The 14,861-nt window shown below is 38.1% G+C and overlaps 1 protein-coding gene across 14 annotated transcripts in view; it reads right to left on the reverse strand.

The window, feature by feature from the left end:
• Positions 1–14,861, reverse strand: part of adgrb3 (adhesion G protein-coupled receptor B3) — a 119,059-nt gene that overhangs the window by 34,718 nt on the left and 69,480 nt on the right. For 10 of the 14 annotated variants that reach the window (XM_035992093.1, XM_035992090.1, XM_035992092.1 and 7 more), the window contains 4 exons: positions 14,337–14,534; positions 12,376–12,444; positions 9,166–9,274; positions 3,161–3,307 (listed from right to left, as the gene is read on the reverse strand). In XM_035992093.1, the coding sequence (XP_035847986.1) occupies positions 3,161–3,307; positions 9,166–9,274; positions 12,376–12,444; positions 14,337–14,534 (523 nt within the window). The remainder of the gene's footprint in view (positions 1–3,160; positions 3,308–9,165; positions 9,275–12,375; positions 12,445–14,336; positions 14,535–14,861) is intronic. The other 4 variants (XM_031303192.2, XM_031303218.1, XM_031303211.1 and 1 more) reach the window with 2 other exon arrangements.

Raw genomic sequence — 14,861 nt, forward strand, 5'->3', positions numbered from 1 at the left:
CCATGTTCCACAACCCTTACCTTTGAAAAGCTTCCATTAAAGTAAACTAATTGTCTTCTGTCTGTCAAATAACCTTTTATCCATAATAATGCGGTTTGTGAAAAACCATAATATTCCAGTTATTTTTAGGTATTGGCACAACTTTACATATTTTCCATGCTTGCAAACATATATTAGTAGGAGCAATGATTGAAACTATTTGCTTAAGCAACTTATATTAAAGATAATCAACACCAGGTGGTTTGTTTTTACAATTCGTCAGAAGTAATTCCACTTTAGAACCACTGACACTCTTGAATTTAAAGCTACATGTTTTACCTTCCATCATCTTATTTATCTATTTATTATACTTATTATATGTATTTGATAAATCTGTCTTGTGTGACCGTGTAGTATTTTTAAGATTATTTATTTTATTTATGAAATAATCGTTGAGATGATTCGCTATATCACTTGGTTTAGTAAAAAATTCACCTTCATTTTCTAAATAACCTGGAGTTGATTTATTATTTCCTCTTAATATATTATTCAATGTATTCCATAATTGTTTACTATCATGTTTTATTTCTGTAATTTTCTTATTGTAGTACAATTTATTTTTCTTCTTATTTAACTTAGTTACAAAATGTCTAAGTTTACAATATATTTGCCAGTCCGATTTGAATTTAGATATGATTGCTGCTTGTTTAGCTAGATCTTTTTCTTTCATAAGATCTTTTAATTCTTGATCAAACCACAGGGTGTTGACATTTCGAACAGTAAACCTTTTTATCGGTGCATGATTTTTTACAATTGTCATTAAAGTTTGATCGAAAAGCTGAAATGAATTCTCTGTATCCTTTTGTAGAAATACCTCTGACCAGTTTGCATTTCTGACATCATCTTTATATTGTAATTGATTGAATCTTCTAAATGACCTTTTCATTATTACTTTCGGACCCGATTTAGGAACTTTTGTTTTCCTTACAATTGCAATAAGATTATGGTCACTACAACCAATTGGCAGAGATAAGCAATTTGAGCAAAGTTCTAGTTTATTTATAAACATGTGGTCAATACAGGAAGCTGATTGAGTGCCATCCCTTTTTATACATATTCTAGTCAGTTTATTAATTACCTGTGATAATCCACATGTCGTTGCTGTGCTCATTAATTTGATTTTCCTAGGACAGTCAGAATAATTCCAATCTATGTTGAAGTCACCCATTAAGTAAGTTTCAAGATTCATACTACTAGCATGATCTAGCATATCACATATTCTGTCCAAATACTCACTATTAGCATTTGGAGGTCTGTAACAGCATCCAATGAGTATTGGCTTAAGATGTTTCAGACTAACTTTTAACCAAATTACTTCAATACTAGAATACATTAAATCTGGCATCACTTTGACAGGTATATGATGTTGAATATAGATAGCAACTCCTCCTCCATATGCATTCCTATCATTCCTAAAAATGCTGTATCCATCAATCATTAAATTTGCATCATCAAATGTAGAGTCTAAATGAGTTTCAGACACTGCCAATATGTGCAAGTTATTTGGTTGCAGTATATCTGTTAAATCACTCAATTCATTCCTGAGACTGCATATATTAATATGGGCAATTTTAAGACCTTTCTTTGGTAGTTTATGTAACATACCAAAGATCACTATCTTTCTTTGGATTCATACTTTTAGATTCTATGTCGGAGCAAAACAGTTTACAGAAAATGACTAAATTAAACCACATATATACATTCATACACATAAATTCAAACAGAACAATTTGTATTGCCACTCTAGTTGTCAAGGCTGCAATAATATGTGAGCTGAACTCCTCTTGAATTCCATTCCCTTAATATAACTCTGTAATTCTCAACCTAATTAATACATAAAAATGTGTAAGTTCCTACTATACGTTGCAGAATATCTTATCTGACATACTTATAATGCTAACAACTTAGGCAAAAATCAACAGTCCTTAGTGAAACGACACAGCTGTATTTTAGTTTTCCACTGTATTTATATTTAATTAACATAAATTGTTTTCCTCGAGTTCCTGAATTTTTTAGCCATTCAATAATAGATAAATCAACATAATATATAAGGCTATGGAATCAGTAATTATACAATATATTATGTCCTCAAGTTTATGTCCAAATACCAATTCCCAACTCCCCGAGATGTATGTCAGGCAATTCTCAATTCAGTTCAATTCATTAGTGTGGTGAGTCTGGTGACACCTTCTTATACAAGTTGACCTTGTTGCCAGAACAGTAAATATTAAAAATACTCCATACTGTATATATTTAATACTCTAGGTGTTACCTTCCAATAACATGAATTTTCATAATTCAAAGGGAAGTTTTAATTGGGATTAACACATGGCCTAAGTAAACCTGCAAGTTCTTAATTGAAAATGCCATTTCCGTCAATTACACTTCTTTTTACATTTCGCAACTTCTTTTCTACAGACTTTGTTGACTCCAGTAAAAGAAGTGCTAAAGTCTCCTATAGAATCAGCTTCTTACACTGTCCAAATTAGAGTGGCTGGGATTAGGCATGTGGCACTGATTCCTAATCAATCCCTTGTTTTGTTATCTTTGATGTATATTCCTGATAAGACTGATTACACCAATTAACCAAATTGTCTGGCTGTGGATTGCGATATACAGTGGCGACTGGCAGTGTTTGAAAGGATGCTGAAAATGCTGAGTCGATGGAAAACTCAGTGACCGAACAAGCACAGGCAAGCAAACTGGCTGTGTTCAAAGGCTTGTGGCATTATTTCACTTTCCGAAAACAAGAGGTGGTGTAGCATAAAACATAAAAAAAATACCTTCTTCATAAGACTGATGTGCTGTGTGCAAGTCTTGTTGTACATTTTCAGACAGAGCAATTCAACTAAAATCATTCAGCTTTTGCTGAGATGTCAAGATATCTATTTTCAATTCCTTAGCAGTGGCCTCTGAATCCATCTTTGTCTATTCATTATGCATTACTCCTACATTTACAGTTTCCTCTGCAGATCCTAGAAATGTTATGGAAAGAAGTAAGCTTTACATATATTTTCTAAGACAAAGTTTGTACAGTTCACGAAGACAGTGTATATGGTTTCTAAAGAAAGATGTGTTGGACTCGAAGTAGAATGGCTTTAATACATATACAGTTGCATACCTGCTGACTGGGAAACAAAGAGGCCCTTTGGGATGACCACTTTATCTTCGGAGTTCCTGGCCCAGTCAACCATGCCTTTACGACCTTTCATGGGGAAGTTGATGTCAGTCATCACAGACACTGCTGGAAGTCTCTGGATGCTGGCCACTGCAGAATTCAACAAACAGACCAATGAAGAAATACTGATGATCAATATACTTTCGAGTATTTATGAGTTTATAGATTGTTTCATGGAGAGTCATTCTAATTCCATTTACCAAAAGTCAGCCTGTAATGAAAATGTTTTCACACGTTCTTCCTGTCTCGTGCACACAGGTCACACGTGAACCATAGTTTTTTGAAGTGTGTAACACACACACACACACACACACACACACACACACACACACACACACACACACACACACACATACATGTATGTTTGCTGCATAAACACTGTATTACCATGATTTTATATTGATATGTATCATTTCTTACTTTGCTGAGAGTTAGATGAGAGGATTGAGATCGCTTTCCTGTCGGTATGGTAATATGAAGCTGAAGCCAGCCGTCAGTTAGCTTAGCTAGCGCAATGACTGGAAACATTTCTATTTCTTGGCTGGCGGCAGTTACTTTCAACAGGTCCAGGTAAACTTTTGTCCCCTTTCCAGTTTTTACCGTAAGCTAAGCCAAATTAAGCTAATCGGCTGCATATTTACTGTGCAGATATGAGAGTAGAATAGTCATCTAACTCTCAGCAAGAAAGCAACAGTAAGTAAGACACAAGTTTTGAAATGATATGTGAGTGAATTTTCTATTTTTATTACAGTAATATAAATCAAACTAATTGCTAACCGACACTTCTGCTTTAGCCTACTCTTTAAAAGCACAATCTGTTATCCAAAATACTCCTACAACCTAAATTTAAAACACAGGATTGGAGCTTGTTATCACTTAAATATTCTGGCTAACACCACTGAACAATTACATCTAATAGTTACCAATTTATTCAGATGCTGCTAGAGATCAGAGATCAGGAGTATGACAGGTCTATATTTTCAGAGAAACACAGAAATGTTTATTCATATGTCGAACTAAATTGTGCATGTGCAAATCACTGGGCTTTTATTGCATTCATGTTCACATTTACCATAAAGTGCAAATAAAATCCACAATTGGCACCTGACAACTGGTAGACAGGTAATCTCCTTAATCACTCTTTCCTTTTCTCACCTCCCTGCTGAGGTGGCATAAAAGGCCAGTGCATGTACTACAAGGCAGTGACAAGGAAAATACCCAGGATCAACTGGAATGGCCTCAGCTTTACAAGGGGAGGATAAAGCTGTACTGTTCTCTACCTGGTATCACATCCAGTCACAGTCAGGTGGTGCTTCAGCGAGGGGAATCTGAGGCTAATCCTACCATTGATGCAAAAGCTCTATTGTTCCTTGTGCTCTGCCAATAATACATTTAGAATCCTGGCAAGGCTCCACATTTGAGTGAAATCTGTGACAGAGGGTGTGTCTGTGCGTTTCGGATGATCCAGCAGCGGGCACAAAATCATAGCGCCTCGAGACCCGCCATTTGCAAAGAGGCCTGTTCACAGCATCAGATGTTGGGAGCAGCAGTGGTAAGTGTGTGTGTGTGTGTGTGTGTGTGTGTGTGTGTGTGTGTGTGTGTGTGTGTGTGTGTTTGTGTTAGTGGTTTTAGTCACGGGGCACACTGTGAAACACAACAGGGTGCTAGGACGACTGTCTTTCAGAGTGCTGGGTAATTCTGCAGGTAAATGGGGCTTTGCACTTGCCTGATGGGGCTAGACAGCACAGATAAAGTGATCATTTAGGATTGTGCTGCTTCTGAACAGCGATTCAGTGCACTGAGAGTATTCTGTATGGCTCATTTTCATAAGAGGGAATTAAAAGCGTTGCTCATTACGTCTGAATGCATTCATTAGAGGTTCAGCATTAAGTAAACTGCCAAAGTCAGAAAAAACAAACATTTTGCATGGAAAATGAATTAATGATCAGTTGCAGCCATTGCATGTGTTTGTAATTGCAATTAATCGCTATTAATGTCAAAAAATTCTCTCGACCATGAATTACAGCCTCACAATAGACAGCCACAACTAAAATGTCAAAAGCGCTTGATGTATTTCACTTTTAAAATGGTGTTTAATTTTCTAAGATGTCCTATGCTTCACTTTGTCCTCCGAGTGTTTGCTTGTGGAGAAAGTAGAAGTTGCTGGAGCGGAGAGCCTTTCGCAATCAAGGTTATTTGACTAAACGAAGGAGGACAGAGGACGATGCAGCGGTGACAGCCAGTATTTATCTAGGTGTCAAGAGGCTGCCATAAATTAGTGACGAAATGATGCTGCAATATCTTACTCAGCCAGATGCTCTCCACTTGGCTTCCAACGATGGATCCACAAAACTTTCCATTCCTTTAATCAAAAGGGCCACGTGGCCACCAGGGCACTGTAGAGAGAGCTGAAATTACTGTGTGGCTGGCTATCTAATCATGTGCTGTGTCCAGGGGGGAAAGTATTATCCTGAAAACTCTGTGTTCCATGTCTTAATCATGTATTAGCAAAATAGAGTTTGGTATATTGACTCATTTTCCAAACACACAGTAAAATATGACCGAATGAATGCACCTTTTATATAAATGCTCTATAGTCTTAGACCAGCAGCTCGCTCTTTTGGTAAACAAAAGTTCCCCACCTTTTGGCGGCCACATTTTTCGCCAAGGAGGCTGAAATTTGCCATGCAGGTGAAGTGTTTGAGTTCATGTGTGTGTGACTGCATGAACGCGTGGATGCATGCACATACATGGTCGCAGCTATTGCAAATTTGAGTTTGTTTTACCATAATGAAAAAAATTCAAATGTTTTTTTTGTGACATTTTTTCAACAAAGAGGTAAAACATCATAATCAGTTCTTGCACTGAAAAATGATCATGTCCGCCATTTTTGTTTCACGGGCGTCACACACACCCAAACCACGTCAGAAGTTCCTCACCAGACACTGATTGGTTCCGGAGGCTGGTAGTTCAGATACTAACGCATTTGTGGTGCCTGACAAGATTGATTATTCATGTGACATGTGATCCTGCGATTCTCGCGTGATCTTGTGATATCATGAGAATCCATATGCCGTGCAAGGTAAGCTCATTACTGCTACTTCAAATAATTGCTTAGATTAGTCTCAAGGAGAGGTGGGGCTGTCTGTTTTATTAGTAAAACTGACGATGCAACATAGCTGCAACTTATTAAAAAGGTGCATAAAGTAATCAGGAAGACTTTAGTCACACATGAAGAACTATAAGCTACAAAAAGACAACTGGAAGCTACTTGCTTTGAAAAAGTTCTTAATAATTTAGCTGCACATATGCATGTATTATGTCTATTAAAAAGTCAAATGATACTAATGTTGCCACTTTTTCCCCTACTGCTTAGGGAGCAATGCATATCAGTTGTATCATTGTTGCGATCCAGTCAGTAAATCTTTCTATCAGGTTTCATTTCATTCATCACACTTATTTTAGCACCAACACTTAAGTCTGAAATGTTCAACATTAATAAATAAAACAAAATAATAAAACTATATGTCAGTGTTTTTAATATATTCCAGTGCCTACAGGTTATACCAAAATCCCATCACTGTTATTATCATCGATTACAGAGTAGTTTCCTCATAAATCTGTTTCCTCTTAAACTGTGTCAATTAGACTTACTGGTGGTTCTCCATGTTTTGGCTCATTTACTAAAATTGACGAATGCATACTATAGTATTGCAATATAAAATATCACAATATTGTAGATGTTCGTATTTTTAATAAATCAGCCACTGTTTTCTATTATTCCAGTACACATAAAGAGAAAAACTTTATAGTAGGTTATCTATCACAATTAACATTTTGTATAAAAATGATATTGCTGCTCTTATACAGTGCAGTGACATCTTTTTAACTCACATTTTTGAATAGATGCCCCTTTAAATGCAGTACCACACAACAATATATCATAACTTTGATAAGTTAGAAAGCATAACACATTATGGTCACTTTAGTGGACTGATTATGTCAAGTTTCCGTATGTTTTTTTTTTCTACTGTGTACTGAGAAAAAATATATATTTTGAAATTAGAAAAATGATGGTATGCTTGGAAAATAACCAGCAGTAAAATATATGTGATTTGTGGAAAATGAAAAAAAAACGACAACTCTAAAATAGTCCTTCAAAAATGGGCCCTGATTATGCCAGTGAGTGCTTTCTGTACAAGACTGAAACACAAAACTGAGTTGCATCATCGCTCCATGTTTACCAAAAGACTTCTGTCGCATCATGTCTGACACGGTTTAATCCACAGTCTCACAAATTTAAGCCGATGCTCAACAGTCATATGGCTGACTAATACAATAAAAGTCAAGTATTTCATTCTGCTCATGTAATTTGTATGAATCTGGATAAAACTGTTAATTTAGAGTCAGTTTCACAGAATAAATTGCATATTGTGTATAAAGCAGAGGTCATGTGTTAATGCTTTTTCAAGCCATTGTGTGCCATTAAGCCAAAGTGGAAGAAGTATAAAACAGGGGAAGGGCACAGAAATATTCTAACGCCTGTGACATAAGTCATTAAAGCTTGGCATTACGAAATGCATTCAAGCCTTATTTCCAAGTGTCCATTACTGAATTTGCTTCTCATGGTGCTTTATAATAGCATTTTGATGGGTGCATTCATTGCAACATGTTTGTTTTGCTATTCTGGAGGGGGGGGGCTACATATTCATCAAATCATATGACATAAAGAGCCACTGAGTGTACATGTTTTCCCAGAAGTGGGTCAAATGTTAGCTATTGTAAAGAATATGAGGAAGAAACCTCACTCCTCCAGAGGAATTGCCTGGCAGCACAGCTGTACATTCTCACAATCACTTGCATGAATAAATCAAGACCGCAGTTCTATTATTCCATTCCAGTAAGACACCATTTATGGCTGAGTAAGAAATGAAATGCCACAGAGACCTCAGATCATCGAAGAGACTGTGCGACAGAAGCAAAAAGAACCCCCGAGAACATCAGGGAAAAGAATAATTGCTCAAAGACTTATATCCAAACACTTTTATTTTTTTCTTAAAGACGGGGGAGTTATAATCTGGACCATAATCAGTGGTGCAGAAAAAAAAATTTTTGCAAGCTCATTACAGCTGCAAAGAATAACTTGTAATTTCACTTCCAATTTTATAGCCTTTTATCAGACACTCCCAAAACATATTTTTTTTGCATGACTGCTTATCTCGAAAGGAACTGACTGAATCTTTTTTCTGCTGCACTTCTGCACAACATGCTTTGAGGTACGCTCTGCTAATCATGTCTTTCTCAAAAGGATGCAGATGCAATGCGACATCACACAGAATTTCTTCACCTTCAAATATGACAAATACTTTAATTGATTATTGCAAAAAAACTTTGAAACTATGCATGAAAGAAAATGTATGTATGATGAATGAAATGTGTGTGTTAAGAAAACAATACATAACATAATGCAGGTAAAAACAACCGTATGCACTTGCTATTGTATTCAAAACCCATTTGCTTTACACAATTATAAATTACTTCACAATTATATTTAGCTTGTTTAAAACCTCAAATATCAGTAGAGTATGAAATATCTCATATTTGAGGAGTGCTATGTGTGTTTCTTTTTTATAGCTCTATTAAAAAAGAGCTCTCCTCTTGTGGGGGTTCCTACACTGCTCACTCTTTATATTGGATTGAGTGTTAAGTGTTTTCATAGGAATTTAGCACATTAAGACCACAAGCTCAGTTTTAATTAACATTATCGATTAGCAGTAATTTTACCTACCAACCTTACCACGCACCATTTATCCTAAATTAATGATGGTGGGGAAATTGACACAAGGAGTAAGCAGAGCACAGGGATTATGTGTCCATGTCAAGCAGAAATAACTGGTAAAACGAGCTCAGCGGCTGTGGGCCAGGAGGAAAAGTGAGCCGATTCTTACCCAAGTTCCCAGTCATCAAATAGGCATTGTGGAAATCCTTCATGCCCAATCCAACGATGTGGATGAATTCCTCAATGACCTGCATGAGCTCCACTGCTCCTGGATAGATCTGTACATGATAAAAAAGACAGGAAGACATTTTCATTTTCAACGGTCGGTATCATCGGAAGATGGGAGTGCGGGGCATAACATAAAAATAGAATAAGACAGCAAATAAAAAAGCAGGTCATAAATACATAATAAAAAAAAAATAAACTTCTTGTATATAGTGAAACACAGAAGCTGCAAAGAACGTAAAAACACAACATTTAAAATGATGATAGATAATTATATAAATAAATATAAACAGTAAAGCAATAATAAAGCAAAAGTAATTGTAATAGAAGAAAAGAGAAATAAGAAATGTATTTGCAGAAGGTCACAGAGTTACATACTGTATATTTAGATTGTGAAAATGTATTGTGTTTTGCAATAGACTACACATTTTTTGCACATAATTTTATATAAATGTCATGTAAATTTGATTAAACATCTAGAGTTGCACTATTTTGGTAACTGATTGATTGTTTAAGTTGTTTTTAAAGTAAAAATGACAAACATTTATTGGTTCCAGTTTTTCAAATGTGAAGATTTGAAAATGTTCTTCTTTTCCTTTGGACTGTTGGTTGTACAAAATAACCTATTTGTACAGTAATATTTAGCCTTGAGTTCTGGGAAATTGTGATGGGACTTACAATTATTTTCTGATACTTTATAGATCAAAATGATTAGAAAATAATGGGCAGATAGTTGCAGTCCTTATTGGACCATCCATGTGACATCAGCATCAGAGCGATAACCACCAGGTTTGTACACACAGTTGCTGGTTGTCTCCTCTTCTGAAAGCCTCTGCCAAGTCACGGGTGATTGCCTGGGTTCATGTGACGCTTCATGAACAGCAGCACTCAGTGAGAGAAGGCAGAGGCAGGAATTAAGCACCATGGACAGCTCCACAGCTCGACCAGCAACACTGCTGGTCCCGTCAGCTCTTTCCTCCAATGACCTTCAAAAGATTGGACCACTGTCGTGGCTGCCAATCTAATGGTGATAGGTCAGATCTAATAAGAGGCTTTAATTTAGGGGCCACCAGTTTTGTCCTTTGACTGGGATATTGAGAATACTGATTTAAGGACTGTGTAGCTATACATGAAGACATTTATGCAATACATGTACCACTTTCAGAAAACATCAGCAACAAAGAACAATGCTGTGATAACATTTTCAAAATGTCTGTTTGAAATGTGTCATGTTGTACAAATATCAGTGCAGGACTTAATGATAATGAATGTGTAAGCACACAATGGTGATGTCAGGCAATTAGAAAGGCATTTGAGTGGCATCAGCAATTACCACATCACTCTTGATATTCAACAAACACCTGAGGTAGGTTTTTCCCTCCATGCTAACACCTTGTCCTCTGTGTTTGCACATGCCTTTACATGTGCTGCTGCTAAGCCTGGCAAGCGGATCACTGATGCTGAAGTTGAGAGCCTCTGACACAGCAGAGTGAAAGCCATAGTGGGGGAGAAAAGCACATCACGTCGCCCTTCCGGCATGCCTGACGCACAGTGCAGTCATGCTCATTCTGCTGGTCTCCATGGCAACCATGAGATGTGAAGGCAGCGCAGGGAAATGGCTGCAGTGGAGGTTCTGTAGACAGAGCTCTTCCTTTCCTTGCCATGGTAACAGTGACAGGAGGTGAATATATAGTGATCTCTGCACAGAGCCAACTCTACAGCCAGTGAAACCCCATAGTGGGGTGTTTCATGTGAGTGTTTTGAATGTCCACAGCGCGCAGTGTGTGGGTGCTGACAAAAACTATGGAAACTGAGCTCGGAACACTCATTAATGCAAGAAAAGCCAGCAAGTGAGAACAATTGATAACTGTTAAGTCCAAGCATCGTCTGTTGAAATCAGACGATGTCACTTAGCCGCTGTCCTCTTGGTGGAGTGCCGAAACCTAAGCAGCACTCCTTGGACAGGCACATTAATAACAATAGAAATAATTAACATTTATCTCTTCTGGGTGTTCAATCACAGAGTTAACTTTTTTCTGTTCTTATATTTCCTCTTATATGTCTGTCTCCATCTCTGACGCATTCTTACTGACGAAACTGCTCATTAGTTAGCTTTTCTCACCGGCCAGCCAAACTAAAGCTACAGTGAGTAAACACCTAATTACTGCCTGTAGAGACAACCAGGACTGGCACTCCTGGCAGAGTTTGAACTGCCTGCTTTCTCCTACCATCTAAGTTGAAGTCAGGCATGGAGAAAAACAGAAGAAAAATAGATCTGACTGATTTTAAGACACCCCCTCATGTGTTGGTGCAGGTGATATCCAATTTAAGTCAATTTACCAGTGAAGGTGACAACAGAGCAGATGCCCTCTGCAGACTCGCAGTCATCTCAGATGGTATCTCTGTCAGAGTCTGGATGCACATGATTTCCGAGTTCAGGTTGTCTCAGACACCAGTGGCAGTTTTGAAAATGACATTTGCCACCTCTTAAGCTCAGTGATGTGTCCGACAGAGGACAGAAGCCAATCTCAATGGATAACCACAATGCTGAGAAAGGGCACTGTTCTGTACTCAAATTTTGATCTACAGTACAATACATCACTGCTGTGCTGCAGTCTGTTGGCCCTACATTTTAATTGGATAATGAGACTATGTTTATTATTATACTTCTTCTCCATATGACGGAGCTGCCTTACAATGTCAGAGAAAGGCAGACAGGGAATTAGAGTCTTGGGTAGAAGCAATAAAACGTCAAAACTGTTTGTTTCTATGATAAAATCCAACTGAAGTAATGGTCTAATCATAATCCCACTGGTTGCTGTGATCTGTATCAGCTGGGTGAAACAATGTGTGTGCAGTAGTGAGTGAGTCCTGCAGTGTTAATGGTTGGATAGTCTCTGTGGCAGTGCTACTGCCACCAAGTGGAGCTCTGAGGAACTAGCTTTCTAAATGAGGCCAGATGTCACACCTGCTCAATGACCTCTCACAATGATATGTATAAGTATAACATCATCTCAACATTAACCTGACTTTTCTTCATCTCTGCTATTCAGACAGAGCAACCTCAAAAAAGCTTTAAGTCGATTTGTTTTGAGTCGCACAACATTCATTCAGCAATCTGAATTGTTTACTAAGTGCACAGCAACGTGCTTACCTTTTGCGCGTCTTCCCATTTCTCCTTATTTTCCTCCTCCAAGAGGTTGCTGATGATTTGAAAGAAGTTCTGTGGAAAAGATGAAAGGAAAAAATAAATAACACACCCACGCACAAGTATTACGGGCACTGAAGCAAGATGCTTTTTCAAATCATGACACATAAACACTATGCACTCAAAGAGGACTGTTATGGACAATAAACCGACATTTCTCATCTCAGGGATTTCTATATGGGAATAATGACGGTCCCTGCGGGGCACAATAGCACCAGGAAATTTGACACTGAAACCATGATGGTTTCATCAGAGAAAAGATGGAATTTGTGGATAAGCTCTGACAAAAATACACCTTGAACCCCCCGCAGCTTGCAGCAAACACTGAATGCTAGAGGAGAGCACAGGCTGCAATCAGAAAGAAAGATGAAAGGGAATGTGTGAGCAGCTGTGTGGATTGTCTTCTTCTGCAGCAGGGTCTGCTCGGGGTGCATGCCTGCAGTAGTAATAGGACCCCTGTCTGATCTTTAGCCTTGTTATTTCATCTGGTCTACGATGTGCCGGAGGGAGTGGCTCTCTCTCTTGACACAGGCTATCTTGTTTTCTACTTGAATGCTTATGCTCCCTCTGGTGGTAATGTGCCCACTTTAACACTGCATTAGCTCAGAGACACACGGAGGGGGTGGGCTGGCTGACTGCTCTCCTGTCTGCCCACACACACTATGGAGCTCTCATAATAGCCAGAGACAGGATGCTTTCCTCATCTCATAGATTTTCTATGGTGGGAAATTGGGTAAATGGGCCCTATGTTTGCCTATCCATGGGCAGCACATTTGGGTTTCATTCCTGCAGAGTATTAGCAGCAGACCACACAGCTTACATCCAGTGGAAACTGTTGATAAATGTGCATTAAAGCAGCAGACAAATAAAAAGAGCGTCCCTGACATTTTGTAGTAAATACCACTGCACTTTGGACATGCATAATTAAGTGAGTTCAACATTTTGTTGATTTAATTACCTACTTCCTAACCTTAAGTAAAAGCTGTATGCCAATTAATTCCTATCACATTCAACAGATGTTCAAATACGGCCGCATGTGTCTAGAATCACTGTCACTGGCATTACTGATGATAGATGTCTTGGTTGTTTGTGTTTTAAACTATAACACCTAACATTATGGGTATTTTGGGATGTTTAAAATATCCAGTAAACTTTTTCATCGTTAATATATAGAATTATGAATGTCAGTGGAAACAGCACTGTGTTATGGGACTTAATAATCTAAGTGAAGCAGAAGTTTTTTCTGCTTCCATACAGAGAATGGCTGATGGGCATGACTCATACTTTACTAATTTTCCGGCGCTACTTACAAGCTTGATACAGTAACAAAGCTACAGAACTAAACTGGAGAATTAGGTTTTTCATTAGCACACATACAATATTTAAAACATGCTTTGCTACCATCAAAAAGCGAGCAAACATTTATTTCCTACCCATTAGCTCTTTTTTTTTTATCCCATTTACCTCTAATAAACAGCATAAGCCGAACACATTGAAACAGGCTCACAGGACAGCACAAAGACCACAAAGAGGCCTAAGAAGGGCGTCTTTGAAAATGACATGGCTCTGAGGACATAAACTATGTTATTGGTGATGAAGGTGGAGCTTTGGCTATAATCTCCATCATCCAATTGACATAAAGAGGATCAAGACTGCAGTCAAGCCCAACATGATGAGATGAAACAGCTTAAGATCGGGAGATCTCTTGATACAATAGAGCTGTGGGGTGCATTCGTCAGCTTTTCTGCTATTTCAGACATTCAAACATATTTTTTCTTATATAGTACAGTGTTGGGAGTAAAATACATCAAACATAACGCTTATCCAGTTGATTATTTTGTCACAATAGATACATTACACCACTATACAGATCCATCCGTGTTATAATAAACCCACTGTCCACATACTTGCACGTCATCTGAAGACGGCTCATAGCTGGCTCTCTTGAAGGTCTCCGTCACATTGCGAAGGATCTCCACAGAAGACAGCAGGTCACCAGCGTAGAAGTTTCTCCTCTGGGTGAGGTCCAGCAAGTTTTTTGTGACCTGGGACATCCCATCCCCCGCCAGCATTCTCTGGCCCTTTGCAAGGTGCCCCTGAACCTCCAAAAACAGGAGAATACAGAACATGGGGCATCTGTGTCCTCTGCAGGTTTTGCGAGATACACGCTTAACTACACATTTAGAGTAAATGGAGTGCAAAAAAATCAGAAAGAAAGACTCTGCTCTCTAAGGCCCTTTATGTGACACTTATATCTAAGCCAGGACGAAATGTATTCTGCCTCACGGATGTTTTGAAATGAGCCAATATGAATAAAAAAGTTAACTGGAGCAGAAGACACACACATTTAGGCAGAAATTGCACAGTGAAATGACATTTCACATCATTGCACAGGCTTTATGTCCATAAATACACGTTCACAGGTGCAGCGC

Source organism: Sander lucioperca, chromosome 15 (genome assembly GCF_008315115.2).
Source record: "Sander lucioperca isolate FBNREF2018 chromosome 15, SLUC_FBN_1.2, whole genome shotgun sequence".
Lineage (NCBI taxonomy): Eukaryota > Metazoa > Chordata > Actinopteri > Perciformes > Percidae > Sander > Sander lucioperca.